This window comes from Anoplopoma fimbria, chromosome 5, assembly GCF_027596085.1.
Source record: "Anoplopoma fimbria isolate UVic2021 breed Golden Eagle Sablefish chromosome 5, Afim_UVic_2022, whole genome shotgun sequence".
Classification (NCBI taxonomy): Eukaryota; Metazoa; Chordata; class Actinopteri; order Perciformes; family Anoplopomatidae; genus Anoplopoma; species Anoplopoma fimbria.
In genome coordinates this window covers 1,946,735-1,963,932 of record NC_072453.1, presented here as the reverse complement: position 1 = coordinate 1,963,932, position 17,198 = coordinate 1,946,735, and the positions used below count along the sequence as shown (strand labels likewise).

Sequence of the window (17,198 nt, the reverse complement as noted above, 5' to 3'; positions counted from 1 at the left end):
TTTCCATGGTTGCTAAGTGACAGGGTCACAAGGGGGAGCACTGCAGCAAACATGAGCCGGTTATAGATACAAAGTAACAAAGTTTAATGTCAAAAGAGCTCCTGGCAGCTGGAACTCAAGGGATCGCAGAAAGTGGAGTAACATCCTCACCACGCCAAGCAAAACACCTCCACCAGGCAACAACAAAAAAAACAAAAGTCATCCTACTGACACTGGACAGTTTTTCAGTTGTTGCTCAATAGATCGTAAATAACAAATAATATTAATAAGGAGCCAAATAATGATTTCAATATAAGGCTAGAAAATGGAATGAAAAATGAAATATGCTAGCTGCTATTTTTTGTTCCATAGAAACTGCCGTAAAATAGCCTCTGCCTCAGTATGTGCAGGGAGCCAGCCTAGGAAGGCCTGTTTTATTGTGAACATTCAAAAGTCAGTGACTTAATGATAATTATACAAATAATGATTTTATCAGCATCGCAGTGCAGCAGCTTGGGGGTGACTGCTGTAGTAGGATTTATGAGCCACGTACGAATCGAAAATGTAATACTTTGACCACAGAAACAGAAAAATATCTCAGTGAGACCAACTATATTGTGACTTCAGCTGTATTTAAACACCATATAGATGACCAGGGAGAAACTTCGGTGACAGACTCCAGTCCAGATGTTGGCTTTAATGGTAAGTTTTGTTGTTCGCCAAATTAAAACCGCATCAAGAGAAGCAGGTGTAGCAGTGTCTTCCTGCCTCTTGCTTTGCTTTGCTGTATACGCCTTTGTAGCCGACTCTCGACTACCGTAGGTTTTCCCCAACACAGACACGGCTTCAGTGGGTAGGTTTTTAACAAAGGTATATTTATTTCATCCAATATACACCACACAATGCGGACCGTCGTGCGCTCCGCTTCGCTGCCCGGCTTCTCGGGCGCACTCGGTCCAGCGTTCCCGTAACGCCACCTCTCTGATGGCTTCCGGTCTCGTTCCGTAACGCCACCTCTCTGATGGCTTCGCTCTGTCTCAGTCCGTTCCTCGTCTGTGACTGTCGCTCTCGAACTCCCGCCTGCTACTGCTTAAATACATTCAGCCTGATTAGCACCATGTTACAGCCGTGTTGATTGAACTCACCCCGGCACTGTTCCCATGAACCACTCCCCCACCTCTCTCGCCTGCAGCTGAGCGCAGACCACGCCCACTGCCACAGCCTTTATCTCAAGACAAGCTCAGTAACAAATGAAATACATCAGTAGATATTGATTTTTAGTCAATTGCCAATAAATGTAGTCAAAACGTCTTCGACAAAGAAAGATCCATAAAGATAGCAGCGAGAAAAAAAGCAGAGTGAGACACTCATGTCAACAACGCTGCACAGCAGGATCCAGTGGACATAAAACTAAAAATTCTGATTTGTCAGAACCCAGCATGCCAGCCAACAGGTTTTGTGGGTCATTTAGGAATACATATTTTGTCACAAACAAAAAATATATTCATTTCAGATTCCAGAAATTGTATCTCGTGCAGTTATTTAACACAATGAGATCTAAGTCCCCATGAGATGATTGTCCTGGATGGTCTGATAAATGTACACAGAATTGGTGTGACATATGAGGATGAATATGGAGAGAGGAGGCTTGGTAAACCTCTACAGAGAGGTTTGCAGTTTGGTACCGCAAATCAGTGGAGAGGAGAGGAACGAAGGGGGGGGGAAAAAGTGAGCAAAAGTGGGAGCTAAATCCTTTCTTCATTCCGCTCAATATCTTTCCCATCTGCTGCTATACCTTAATCAGAAAAAATGTTTTGCGATGCCAGACGAGCAGGATTCAAAGCAGGAGCAGCGTCAACTCCATTTCTCATTAAGAGAAGCTCATGCTCTTTCCCTCTGAGGAGGAGAAAAGAGCAGTGGAAGAGAGAACAGGAGAATTGGGGCAGCAGTGTAATTTGGCTTCCTAAACTTTCACCTTTCAGTTCTTTCCTTTCCCTCTCCTCCAGAGACTAGTTGAGCTTTAGCCAAAAGGTTTCTGTCTCTCTCTTTGCCTCCATTTCTTCTCCCTTAATCCCCTGTGTTTTGTTCGGTCTCGCCCTCTTTGCCCCATCCATAATATTAAGGGCGAACCAATCTACCATACTTACTTCATCCATCCCATACTATATTCAAGTCTTTTTCTTGGCCCTGTATTCACTGTATGGGAATGTAGATAGGCCTGCAGATATACCATGCTCGAGAAAAAGTTTAAAAACAACATTTTTAGATAAGGAGGAGGTTGAACAAAGGGACTGCTATTATGTGGCTCGCCGTGCACCTGCAGACAGTAAGTAGAACAGAGTAAAAAAATAATGGTTGCTCATCCGTAGATGATGGAGGATCTCGTAAATATGAACTCCCAGTGAATGAACCAAGCTGTTGCATTCCACAAGGGCTATACCTAAACTGCCCCAATTCAAACACATGCCAGACTTACCCAAGGTGCTTTAAACCGGCTTTATCATTGTCTAGTTAATGCAGTGAAACATCAAAAATAGTATAGCCTCATTAATAAGAACAGCTGACAAGATGAGGAAGTGTTGGCCGCGGAGACAATTCCAGGACCAGAGGGGCCGAATAGCATAAAGCAAGTGACGGAGCATGTCATCCTGTTTTAGTGCAGTTGTTTGATAAGCCAGACCGAGCACACCAGAGGCCACATTATGTTCCACTTTCTGACACGCACATCTCTGTAGGAGCTCAAGAGCAGTCAAACTCCAACACTGGCTGCCCTGTGGTTCAGCCGGCAACACCGGTACTCAGGTTCATCTCCCCTTTTGTCAAAAATGAATAATTACCAGCAGGCGCAAAATAATCTTTAAGCAAAGATGACCCTGAACACAAATGTAGAATAATTAACTTCAAGGTCAGCAGCAGTGAAGGCCTCTGCCAAACCTTAACAATCTCTTCAACCTGCAATACCCAATTCAGTCAGATCCCTATTCTTAACATTCACCTGTTAATGAATTTGATAGGAAATTTTAATAAGGCGCCTCCCTGTATTTTGATCACCACCCAGGTTTGATTTAATAATGTAATGCAAAGTCAGCAAAGTCTTCCATACCTTGATTAACTCAGAATAATATAAATTCCCGAACCACTTAATCCATCAGTTAAACAAGTCATGTCTTAAATACTGCTCGCCTTCTCTTAGTTTCTCTTTTTCAAAGGGGTACTACAGGGATTTAGTAGTGCATGCATGCAGGTTGGGGAGCTTATGAGAAAAAAAATCTAAAAATCTAAAATAAAGAGCACCAGAGGCTGAGATGTCTCGACTTCTATTCCCTAGCATTGGTCAAACTCCAAAATCCCTGGAACTAGGTAGCCTATAGTATAAAAGGTCCCCGCTTGATAAAAGGTTGCATCTGTCAAACTCCAAACCCAAGTTTAACACACTGGTTTCTGTTGAAAATCGTAATATTCATACTAATTCATTCAAAACTTTGTCAATATTTTGTTCGGTATTTGCTCTCAACATAATTAACATTTCCTGCACAGAGATTTCCCTTTAAAGAACCTTAAAGCAGCTCATGGATCATTTTCATCATCTTCAGGAAGTGTTAAGTTTCAATGACGTTCCTTTTTTCTTTACCTAGCCTTTATGTGGGAATGTTTTTTTATTTGTTCATGCCACCTATTATATAATACTGAGTTTTATTTGGAAAACAAGTCAGAGATGACACACTTCCCCAGCAGTATTTGAACACATCATCATTTATTATGACTAAATTATGAATAATAAGGCAGGACAGCAATTCCAAGTCAAGTCAAGGAGGCGTATTGGTGACTGATTAGCAGAGAGAGTGAATCCATGTAATCAATATTGACCAGGTGTCTGCAGGACAGCTCATATTGGTGATTGACTGTGAGCACCAAAAATACAAAACTAACATTTTGGTGAAATACTAAACCACACTTACTTAAAAAAAAACACACTTCTGGACACTATGGTAGTATTCTGAGCTCTCCATTGATAGTGACTGTGCCCCTGATAGGGTTTATCTCAAGAGATAAATTGAAATCCCAAAAGATGCAGATATATATTCAACATCAGGAATGGATGGGTATTCTGTTAACGGACTCTGCTTACCCAGCTCTCCTGTCTTGTTCCCTGATCTCTGGGGGGAGTTTCACAGTTACGATAGGGAAACCACTCGGCACACACACACACACACACACACACACTCATGGGAATCGTTCCAGCCGAGCACAGCTGCAGCCACAGCAGCACACCTGGGCTAATTGGGCAGAGAGGGAGAGTTCAGAGCACCCAAAGGACGTCGGCACTATCGAGTTTGTGTCGTATGTTTGCGAAGCCTCTCCTTCACTGATAATGTGATAGATAGTGCGAGCTTCCTCTCTCCTCCTCATCCTCATCTCCCAAAGCCCATCTATCCATCCTCTCTGGATGGAGGAAAGAGGTGAGGAACAAAGTGATAGATGGAGTGTGGAAAACTTTTTCCCTGTGTTATGTTCTTTTCCTGAGAGGACAGAAGTGAAATAAATAAGTTGGGGTGACTCATGACGTTCACAGAGACAGAGGGAGAAATGGCCAAATCTTTAGACAGCAGCCTCCTCCACAGAGTCTTTCATATACACACACACACACACACACACACACACACACACACACACACACACACACACACACACACACACACACACACACACACACACACACACACACACACACACACACACACATGTTTAGCTGTTTATCTCCCATCACACTGTTTATCTCCCATCACACTCAAAATTTAAACAATTGTTGATCAGAGGAGAGATAATTTGATTTGATCAGTCATGACAGCAGACCACAGGAGGGCTTGGCTGGAGTCTCTCTTTCTCTCTGTCCGTTATCTGATCCGCCTTCCCCTTCTTAATATTTTCACATCTCTCTTTAAATATCTCTTATTCTTAATGTGAGTCAACCATCTTGAGCGACTTGAGTGACGGAAGGGTGTTGTTGTGTTTCACTAACCACTTTTCTTTGGGAAGCAGCTTTGGAGGCTCCAGTTCTCAACACAGAAGGTCTACTGTACAATTTCCCAGTTTATTACCTCCTATCTCACTTTATGAACGCTACCTTCCCCTCCTCCTCTCCCCTCCCCCCACTACTTCCCCCTTCCAACAGAAGCTCAGAAAAAGCCCTACTACTCAGATTACTTCCCCACTCGCCTGCTCATCCACAAGATGTGCACCAGCCAATACCTGGACCTGTTCATCACCATCATCATAGGGCTCAACGTCATCACCATGTCCATGGAGCACTACCAGCAGCCCAAGGTCAGATCTGGGGGGAGAAAATAATTTTGAATTTATCCTAGAGTTTGTCTTGTCGATCACTCACTGCAATCACAAATCGGAGTCCCTTAGTGACATCTAAGTTTGTTATGATGGATACAATGTAGTTTGTTTGCATACTGCTTCAGTCAACAGACAGACAAGTACATTAATTTATCTTGTGTTAAAATGCAGTTTTAGTGGTTTAGTCTGGTTCTAACTGTTTCAAAGGTATTTTCACCATTCCACAAATAAAATTCAGGTAAAAATACAGAATTCTAACAACTGTTTTAGATTTTTCTTTTGGCATAAAAATCATGAATATTGGCACAGAACATTGGCTTTCTGAAAACTATCAGTATCTGCTTTGGTTTTTTAAAGCGTAATATCCTTGGAATATTTGTTTAAATCTTCCTAGAACACCAGGTTTATGGCTTCACAGTACTTCCGATAGTGTCAGAAATACAAGCTGTGCCAATGATAATAAAATGCCAATATTAAAGAAATAGCCTCTCAAAACACCGTTACTAGTTGTTTAAACAAGGGCGAGAAATGGTTCAGGTCAACAGAAAATAAATTGAAAATAAGTTAAGAATTGCAAAAGCCTTCTAAGAAATGCAATGGTAAACTATAAAAGAGAGGTCAAAACAATAAATATGAGATTATTACACAGCCAATGAAAGACAGAAAAACAAATACTGGTACACACTAAAAGTAATACCAATCATATGTGTCCTAAGTATCCACACCAAGGGCTGCTATGGATACTTAGGATTTATAACCCATATGTTAATCGCCACCAGGCAGCTGTTCCAGCTGGCATTTGTCTTTTGTCTCTCACATTAGAAATATTTATATCGTTTAAACACATTGTAAGCCACCTGCTCAGAAATGAACAGAACCCTGAGGTAGAGGTAGAACAAAAGATGGCTGAGGGAGGTAGAGGGAGAGATGATATTTAGCAAAATACCATACAATCTGGTGGGAGATAGTAAGGTTGTTAAAGAGATATGAAGTATAGAATAGTGGAATTATCCTGGAGATGAATAGGACTTTTGGTTTGGAGTAAAGGTATTTTACGGAACAAAGGTTAATTAAATAGAATAAGAAGTCTATAGGTACAATAAAAGGTTGTTGGGTAGAATAAAACATCTATAGGTACAATAGAAGGTTGTTGGGTAAAGTAGAAAGTCTATAGGTACAATAGAAGGTTGTTGGGTAGAAAAGAAAGTCTATAGGTACAATAGAAGGTTGTTGGGTAGAATAAAATGTCTATAGGTACAAAAGAAGGTTGTTGGCTAGAATAGATAGTCTTAATGTACAATACAAGGTTGTTGGGAAGACTGCAAAGTCTTCAGGTACAACAGAAAGTTGTTGGGTAGAATAGATATCCTTAAGGTACATTATATCGTTTTTGGTTAAAATACAAAAGTCTTTGGGTACCATAGAAGGTTTTTGGGTAGAATAGTTAGTCTGAAGGTAGAATAAAAGGTTGTTGGGTGGAATAGAAGGTCTTTGGGTACAATATATCGTTCTTTGGTAGAATTCAAAGCCTTGGGGACAATAGAAGGTTTTGGGCTAGAATAAAAATTATATAGGTACAATAGAGGGTTGTTTAATGAGCTTTTTTTCTATTTTTATTCTAGAGTTTGTTCTTTCAATTTGAGGGCAGACCTGGACTTAAATAGAGATAGGAAAAAAGCTCCTTAGTTTTTGGGTTTAGTAGATTTTTAATTCAAGGTTGTTAAGGATCGTTGTACAGTTGAAATACTATTATTCGGTTGAATTAAGGCTCTTTAGTTCGTATACAGGGTTGTGTTTTAGAAAAGGTTGTTGGGTAGAATAGAAAATAATATAGTAAAGAGATGTATCAAAAACTGAAACAGGCTGTGAGTCGATGAATTGCCACCAGCAAGGATTTAGTGAAATCCCTGTTGACCACCATATCTCGCCCTGTCTCGCTGCTAAAGGTCAGTTTTAACATGCAGATGGGCACTGTGAATTCTCCCACAGGCTAAAACGGATACTTTGATTCTAATGACCTTTTCATGGATGATGAGGGAGGGGCAGGACAGTGTGAGTGATCTGTTAAGAGAATAGCTAATTCTGGAAAAGTTTACAATATGGACCGTGAAGACCGTGAATGTAGTAATCAAGTATATTTAGACAGCAATCCACCATAGCATCCAATTAGAGTAATTGAGTGACATTGAAAATTTGGTTTAATTTTTTAAAAGTGTAAAATAAAAAACAATAGGGTACGATCCTTTCATTGACTTTCAGCAAAGTTTCAGTACATAATATAAAAGTTGAGAGGCAATGAAATCCACAGCTCACTCTGCTAAGATACCAGTAAATCTAATACTAGCTCTACTAACATCTCAAGATGGATACTTGTGTAATTTATTAATCTTTGAATTTCTCTCCCTGACATCCCCAGGAGTTGAAAAAGGCATTGAGAATTTGTAACTACATCTTCACCATCATCTTCGTCCTGGAGTCTCTCTTCAAGTTGGTGGCCTTCGGCTTACGACGCTTCTTCAAGGACAAGTCAGTATCTTATTACCATGTTCCCCTTAAAGGAACAGTGTGTAGGATTAAGGGGGATTTATTGGCAGAAATGGAATTTGATATTCATGTTTCCGTGTAATAATCGTTGCGTTTAAGTCACGTTAGAATGAGCCCCTCATATCTCCTAAGGGAGCAAACCTCTTCCCAGAGTCGGCCATGTTGGCCCACCATGTTTTTACAGATGCCCAGAATGGACAAACCAAACACTGGGTCTAGTGGGAGCCTTGCATGTTTTTACGTTACCTGAAGGCCAACATAGTTCTCCAACACACTTGGACGGGGAGAAATGAGCGCAAGCTGTAGGCTTGAAGGGTTGTTCGCTCCTTCCCAAAGCACTGCACAGTGGGCAGCTTGGATCCCATTCAGTTACATTGAATTCTAGTGACAAGTTTTCAACAGCAGAAAGAAAGAGTTTCAAGATGGCTTTAAGATTTAATCAAAACATTCCTGCAGCACTTCTCCATTGTCCATCCAAACGATTAATATTAGGTTTCAAGCAGTCATAGATTAACCAAAATAAAGCGTAGCTAAACACACAGCTTCTGTTTGTTGCTCTTAATTAGTGAAAAAACAGATGAAGTCATTTCAAATCAACAGGACTTTGGAGACACCTGATTAGTAAAACTCATGAGTACACTGTTCTGTTCATGACAACATTCTGATGCATGCACTCTTAAAACCAAGAACTAAAATTGGTGCTTGTATAGCAGGTGCTGTAACAAAATTAGAGGATTTTGGCTCCTGGGATGTCACAACTCAGTTGTTCTGAAGTCAAAATTGAGTTGCGAGTCTTTTGGATTTTCTCAAGTTAAAAGTGATCAGATATATGGCTCTAATTCCAGGACTTTCGCTATACAAAAGAATATGACTCATCAGAAATCACTGATTTGATTGCATGTATTTTTTTGCAGCCATTCACATTTATCATAGGTTTAAGTGAATAGAAGTGATCTAAGTCGGTGCTAGGGACTGACGTGTGTGTGTGTGTGTGTGTGTGTGTGTGTGTGTGTGTGTGTGTGTGTGTGTGTGTGTGTGTGTGTGTGTGTGTGTGTGTGTGTGTGTGTGTGTGTGTTTGTGTAGGTGGAACCAGCTGGATCTGGCCATCGTGCTGCTGTCCATCATGGGCATCATTCTGGAGGAGATTGATGGTAACATACTGCCCATCAACCCCACCATCATTCGCATCATGAGAGTGCTGAGGATCGCACGAGGTACGAACCCCCTGCCTGCCCCCTGCCCTTCAATTTCATCCACCCACCCACCCATCCATCCATCCATCCATCCATCCATCCATCCATCCATCCCAAACCCATACCTGATACACTCTCTCACAGACACGTGCACACTCTCTCTTCTCTTTTTCACAGTGCTGTAATTGTAAGATGCCTTGTTAAACAGCTACGTCCGTGGGACTCCCATCTTTATCATTTTTGTATGGCAGGTCTCAGCAGGGTTTCGGGCAGGGTGTGAGTCGACCAGATGGCACAGAGAAACACAGTAAGCTGACAAACACAGCAATGAGAAGGAGCTCAGAGTTAAAGTATAGAGACAACGACTGAGAAGTGGGAGAGATGAGGAAAGATAGATAAGAGCGAGAGAGAGTAAAGACACATTATGTCAGTCATTTAATTAAACTCAGAGAAACTGAGACTAGGTATGGAGGGAGTAAATGAGAGGAGAGAGGGAAGAGAGGAGAAACAAAAGGAGGAGGCATGGATGATGCATAACTTCTGACCTGAAAATAGATAATAAGAAAATGGAAAGAGGAACAATTGATGTTGGAGTGAGAAAAGTTGAAATTAACTGAATGAGGAGATACATGAAAGGAGGAAAGGTGTGTCGATGTGTGAGAGAGACGGAGGGCGTACAGTTTATCTGGAAAGAGAATAAATGGTGGGGCAGGTGTAGGTGGTTCAGAATCCCTAAGGTCGAGTTAAAGAGACAGAGTGGATTTGTAGGGAAGAAGAGGAAGGGGAGAGAAAAACGGTCAGTGTGCTTTGAGCTGATTACTGTCCGAGTAATTAAAGATAAGAGAAGGTCGGAGGGGAGGAAACAGGGGGGAGAGGAGGGGAGTCCCGGCAGAAAGAGATAAGAGATAAGAAAGTTAGGAGGGAAGCTCACCTGTTTTGTCCGATTAATGGATGTGTAAGAGAAGAAGTAGCATGGAAGTCGTTATTGATTACTGTCACCGCACACAAACACATGCTCTTGTGTGCAATGTGAGTGTGTGTATGTGTGTGTATGTGTGTGTGTGTGTGTGTGTGTGTGTGTGTGTGTGTGTGTGTGTGTGTGTGAGACGCTGTGATTTGGCTGGGTACAGTAGTCGGCTCATTTTCTATCTGGCATCAACGTGCATCTCATGTTCAGACTGTATCATTTACACACTGGCTCCACTCTAATCACATTTGAACTTTCCTCGCCTACAGTCTTTGTCTTTAACAATGCTCACATTCAGATTTCAACAACCTATGTTTTTTTTTTCTATATTGCACATACTTAAACGAATAGTTTGACATTTTGGGTAGTATGCTTGTCCGCTTTTAGTTAAGAGTAAGACGAAAGAAAGCTTAGCACAGAGACTGTCTGAAACATCTGGCCTGTCTCTATTCAGACATTTCTGCCTACCAGCTTAAATCATGTCTGTTTAATTTACATGTGTAGGTTAAACCAAAAATCTTTGTTTCTTGGTCTAGGCCAATGACCTAGTGGAGTTTTTTCATCACTGTGGGGTTGCTAGGCAACTAGTGGAGACTACTGGAAGTTGGCCCAGGCCGAGAAAAAACAAAAACAAATTCTAGGATCTCTACTTTTCCATTCATTGTTATGCATTATGTATCATTCTTGGTGTACCTCTAGTGTTACCCCATCGCCATACCAATGAGTTAAAAAAAATAAAAGGACATGTGTGACTCCACTATCGGAGCAGGATAAGTCTGTAAGTAAGGAAGATATTGAGTCCTTTCAATTTCAAAGAAGGCGTGATGGCACACGTCCCTGTTCTGTTATGTAAGACTGAGCAATTTTAATATTGGTTAGACGGTTTTTCATTTTCTGTGTGTATATATGTGTGTGTGTGTGTGTGTGTGTGTGTGTGTTCGCAGTTTTGAAGCTCTTGAAGATGGCGGTGGGGATGAGAGCTTTACTGGACACCGTTATGCAAGCCCTGCCTCAGGTACACAGTCAACTCTGTTAAATAACATCCATGGAAGCCACTGAATTCTCTTTTCCTTTCCTCATCCTTGTTTTTCTACATGGATCTTTCATAACAGGTCCCATAGAAGCTGTCCCTAAAATTACATCCCAGAAGCATATCTTTTTTGGTACATAGTCTTCTTATTTCGGGGCGTCGTTGTTTCCCATGAGCTTCTTTACAGACTCTAGAGACCCATATTTGCATAACCACCCCCTGCCTAGATCGGGGAAGCGAATGTAGCTTCAGGTTCTGTTTTGAACGGCGGTGGGTGGATTTCAGGGTGGCGGAGTTGGTAAATTAGAACAATTTCTGCAGTGTTTGGATTGAGAGAGAAAAATAACGCTCAGTTCATTCTTTAATACTACCTCTGCCTGTCAGTCGGAGAGAGAGCGAGTGTTGTTCCAGGCTAATTCCTCCTGGAGCTTGTCAGAAATGTTCATGATTAATACATCCGATAACTGGGGCTGGTGGGAGTGTGAGCAGGTTGCCACATGCTGATTAGCATTGACAGTAGCAGCAGCCACAAATCCTAAAGCTTTTCATTACCTTAACCCACCTCCTATTCAAAGCAGTGATTCACTGTTGTATTTTCACTGTTGTCCAGAATCAGATGCATTATTAGAGATCCTCGTATTTTTATTCTGATTTTCAATTAATTTTACTCCTTGGTATAAGCCTTCTTACAAGTTGATGATCCATGAAGAAGACAGGGAAATAAAGGAACAGCAATGTAACCAATTAAGACAAACCAATATGTTTGAGGAACATCACATCATTTTGAACAATGAGTTTAGCTGCAACTGCTGGAGTCCAATCTTCCCCAAATCCAGCAGAGTAGGACAAAAGAGAGAGCATATCAATGTCCCCCGGGTTTTATGTCTCCCAGCTCAATATACTCGTACTATCACACATAAGATAAGATATATAAGATAAGATAAGATAAGATAAGATAAAATTGTCTTTTATTAGTCCCGCAGCAGGGAAATTTGCAGGATTACAGCAGCAGAGTGGATAGTGCAAACAAGTGACATAAGTAAAAAAACAAGGTCAAAACAGGTATACTAAATAAGTAATCACACAGTAAAGAATAATAAATAAGTAAAAACGTCAAAAGAGCAATAACTACAATATGATATTAAAAAAAACCCGGACAGAATGATTTTTAATATTGCACATTAAGAAGAGTTTTCAAAGTCTTCTTAATATGTTATAACTGAGTCAGTTATGTTGAAATCACCAAACCTACAGATTATAGCCTACTGATGATATACTCCTTGAAAGGGTTGCCTTCAAATTAGCCGGCAATACAGTTCATATACATTAATATATTCATATGTCCACGGCGACTGAATATATTTAAACTGTATAAACTACATTTGACACGTTCATTTCCATTTGTTCTTTTCAATTGAACTGAGAAGATTACTTACAACGTGGACCCTGGGAACATAGGAATGACCCTGGACAGGGCGGCTAACTTTAGTCCACATTATAGCAGCAACCCGGAACTCCTCCCATACAATGATAAAATACTACACAGTGGAGATGCCAGTTGCTTTTATCCACTTTATGTAGTATGAATGCTCAATTAAAGCTTAGTTACTACCACTCAGATAGTTAGCCACACAGGCAAATATTTGCAGCTAACATTAGAGCAGATAAACACACTCTTAAATCCATTCCCTACATTCGTCTTCTGGTTTTTGAAAAGGGTGAAAAGAAAGAGATCATCATCCAGACTCTTTAAAAATGGAATATCTCTCTTGATACATTCCTGTGCTCACCGCTTCAACGTGCAGAGAAATCCAAAGCTTGACAGGCCTGCCATGCCTAGTTACGGTTGCTAAGCTATAATTGGACAGTTGCTCATAGGGAATGGTCATTACAATAGCTGAATGATTCTCCATTCATTTTTTTCTCACTGGAATGAGGACTTTCTCTCCTCTGACTTCCTGTTGTCTCCCTGCAGGTGGGGAATCTGGGTCTTCTCTTCATGCTCCTCTTCTTTATTTTTGCGGCGCTGGGGGTGGAGCTTTTTGGTGACTTGAGTAAGGACACATGCACCGTGTATAAAACGATTCACACACAGACTCACCATTCAGACACGCAGGCATGCACAGAGTATTTAATTCTCCCCTCTGTGGGTTTTATCTATCTGATGTTAATTGCTTTCCAAAACCCTTTGTTGAAATACCATATTGATTTCTCTTTTTCAAATTCTAGCTTGTAGCTTTCAGACTAATAAAATGCTATTAGAGTTATTAACATTTAATTGCAAAGCCGTAACATTGTTACAACTCTCTTTATCTCCATCTCTCTCCTTCACTGTGTGGCTATTCCTCTCCTTCTTCATCCCCTCCCTGTTCTTTCTCTTCTCCCTAGTCTGTGATGAACAACAAAATCAGTGTGACGGTCTGGGGCGCTACGCGACGTTCAAAAACTTTGGGATGGCATTTCTGCTGCTCTTCAGAGTTTCCACTGGAGACAACTGGAACGGCATAATGAAGGTGAAACTACCCACTGCAGTTTGGGACTCTGAAGACATACATACACATACATACACATACTGCACATTGATTCTTTAAGGCTCACTGTCTTAGATTTTCCTAAAAAAACAAGGTGTAATCCGATTTAGTGGTGATGGGTTGGCATGCGACCCCATTTTGACAGATGACGACAATTCAGTTCTGTTCCTCACTAATATTCCCGTTGCTTAGAAGTTGATTTTTTTTTTGTCTCTGTGTTATTTTACAGGCCAAAATTACTACAATTTATGTTCATATTGGACAATAACGCACCATGATTTAGTTGCTATGGTGTGCCCTTTATGTAGTGAGGCAGGAAGAAAGAGAGTGGAGGATGTTGTGATGGATGGAAAAGTAGTGCATCTGACTTTGACATGATCTTTCCCTAACTTTCAGATACTGTAGCTGAAGTTATCCATGTATGGATATTGCAGCAAAGACGCCATATGAGGCTGCGCTAGCTAAATGTTAGCATGCACAAAATAACAATGTTAACAATCGGATGTTTAACTGATGTTCAGCTGATTATGATGTCTAGATGTTATAATGCATAATGTATATTATGTTCATCATCTTAGATTGCAGTCCACTTGAAGTACAGCTGAGGCTGATGGGAATGTCATGAGTTTTACAAGCATTTGCTCAAATGAAAGATTTGACCTGATGGGGCCACTACATAAAGATTAGTGATTACAATTCCTCCTGATGGGGAACATAAATGCTTTTATTATTATACAATTCTTCCAACAGTTGTTGAGATATTTCACAAAAAATCACAATAGTCTCTCAAATCATGGGATCAACAAAGTCGATGTAAAGTCTGGTGACAATCCATATGATAGATATTGGGATATTTTACTGGATAAGTGAAAAAATTCACCACTAGTAACACTACATGACAAGCTGATCACCAAAGTCAGCAGGCTTTTTCCTCCGGGCAACATGAATATCAAGGCCATCCTTCTAAGAGTTGTCGGGATATGTCAGGACTGACCGGCATCGCCATCCCTAGAGAGAAAACATTGCCATCGGGCATTCAGACTGTCCGTATTGAATGTGATCCAGGTTTTTGCTCAATCATCCAATAGCAATGTTCTGTTCGTATAGAGTACTTCTTGCTGGTAAAGCTATAACTGATGTGGTCATATCACTTGTTCATGCTTCTTCCAGGACACACTGAGGAACTGCGGCCAGAACAGCACTTGCTACAACACCGTGGTCTCTCCCATCTACTTCGTCTCCTTCGTCCTGACCGCTCAGTTTGTCCTGGTCAACGTCGTCATCGCCGTCCTGATGAAGCACCTGGAGGAGAGCAACAAGGAAGCCAAGGAGGAGGAGGCGGAGAGGGCGGAGGCGGAGAGGGTGGAGAAGGTGGAGAGGGCGGAGGCGGAGGCGGCGCTGGAGCGCCAGATTCAAGCGGGAAACATGACAGCGAGGTCACCCCAGCTCAATCCTCTGGCACTGGGCATGGACAGGTCGAGCTCCGGGGGTTCCCCCTCCAGGTCCACCGGTGGAGGGGACGGGGACCAGGAGAGAGACGGTCCTATGGACTCGCCCACCGCTGATATAACCAGAGACTCTGTAAACATCACAGAAGACCCCCCTTCATGCCTGGAGCCCCCGCTGGAGGTGAGGAATCTTTCTGGTGTTGCTTATGCGTTAGACATATTTAGAGCAGTTTGATGTTGTCTTGTTATGATATCCCTGAAGATACTTGCAACACCCCTGTGTGCATGCCTTTATAGCTTCATACCCTAGCTATCAACATCCTAATCACACCATTTCGAGCGTTGTCTCAGCCCATGCATTGATGAGATCCACATAACTGCACCCAAGTAAAAGTGATTCACGCATTCAGATATATTGTCTTGGTCAGATAGCTCAGATTCTCAGGGGTCCACTCACGGCATTCCGTATGACATGATAGATGCTCTGAGGTCACTTCCTGCTGGGGGCCAGGCTGTGAGGCTGGTCAGATGACCCCCACGTCTCCCGTCATTAGTTCTGACTCCGGTCCAAACCATTAGTTAACTCTCTGGCCCATGCTGAGGGGACACTGAGCATGCTGGATGGTATCTGAAATAATAGATTTCTTAGGGAGGAATGTCTCTCCGCTGTCTAAACCGTTGCCCATATGTAAACAAACTTTGGTAGAATCGGCCATATTAGGACATATTCAGTCCACACTCTGGCATCATTTCAAAAATATAAGTGGATACATTTATGATTGGTGTATCCAAAATCAGAGTCATGACTGTAAGTATAAAATGCACTTGATATGCAAATGTATTATTTTATGTAACCCATACCCAGCCATACCACCATAGTTTAGTTTGTTGTGCATGACTGTGTGTGTGTGTGTGTGTGTGTGTGTGTGTGTGTGTGTGTGTGTGTGTGTGTGTGTGTGTGTGTGTGTGTGTGTGTGTGTGTGTGTGTGTGTGTGTGTGTGTGTGTGTGTGTAGCTGGTCCCTTTGGAGGACATGCCAGTCATAGACAGGTCACAGTGCCATGGGAAAGCTCGACCACAGGGCCTTGTTGTTCACTTCAACAGCTATTTCCAGACAGCGGGGAACTTTTTTTGGAGGGATAGGAAGTAGAGGTCTCACTGCCGTTATGTTTCCCCTCTAAGATGTTATCCGTCTTCCTCCGCCCGCTCCTCCAAAAACATGTGTGGTTAAGCCGCAATCTCCTCTCCAGCCCTGTGGGCGAACAGCTCCACTGCGGTGTTGTAGTGCCCCCTTGTGGAATTTAATAGAAACACATCAGAGCCTGTGGTGGATGGTTGGTTAGGAGGAGGTTATATTAAGTTGCTGCATGAAAGCCTTAGGTTGTAGGTCTGGATACTCTAGTTCTCATACGTGGATGTGTTTCTTTTGTCTTGTTTCTGCTTGTATATCTGTTTGTTTCTACCTGATCGATTCTTTTCCTTCCCTTTCACTCTTTCTTTTCGCATTTATTCATGTGTCTCTGTCTTTACTTTTCCATATCTTCTGCCGTCCCCTCCTTCTCTTATCTTTATTTGTTCTCTGCTCCTCTCTCTGCTCTGTCTTCTCCCTCTGCATCATCTAAGTTTGTCGAGCGGAGAGCGCAGTTTGACTCGGTCTCCCTGATGGACAACCCGTCTGGCTCTATCTGCCACTACTACGCTCTGCCCCCCAAGCCCCGCAGGCACAGCAGCGACAAGAAGGTCAATAATCACCAGAATGATGACTCACTTCCTCCATTTCATACGTACATTAGGTCTTATCTTTCTCCGTGTAGGGCTGCACAAGCAATCATGAAAAAATGAAAATTACAATGCAGAAGTTTCTGCTGGAAATTCTGATTATCAAAAACAAACCCCAAAACATTACAGACAGCATTTTTTTTACCCTTTACACAAGGCTTTATGCCATAATATGCCTTGTTTTCAATAAAGTCTCCCGCAAGGACTTCCCTAAAACCAGAGATAATGCCATTAAAGGGTCAGTTCAACTAAATAACAATAAATCCTATTTTCTCACTTTGTGGTTTTCAGCCCAGCTTTTGAGATATTTTCTTTGACAGCACTGCAAATGCATTAAGGGTGAATGGAATTTTGTTTTGGGCAGTTTTGTGCTCTCAGCTTT

General features: G+C 41.7%; 1 protein-coding gene across 1 annotated transcript in view; it reads left to right on the top strand.

The window, feature by feature from the left end:
* cacna1g (calcium channel, voltage-dependent, T type, alpha 1G subunit) overlaps positions 1–17,198 on the top strand; it is a 234,277-nt gene that overhangs the window by 206,015 nt on the left and 11,064 nt on the right. The window contains 9 exon segments of the mRNA XM_054599520.1: positions 5,153–5,304; positions 7,742–7,851; positions 8,953–9,083; positions 10,974–11,044; positions 13,035–13,113; positions 13,448–13,572; positions 14,761–14,961; positions 14,995–15,219; positions 16,661–16,777. Of these exon segments, the coding sequence (XP_054455495.1) occupies positions 5,153–5,304; positions 7,742–7,851; positions 8,953–9,083; positions 10,974–11,044; positions 13,035–13,113; positions 13,448–13,572; positions 14,761–14,961; positions 14,995–15,219; positions 16,661–16,777 (1,211 nt within the window).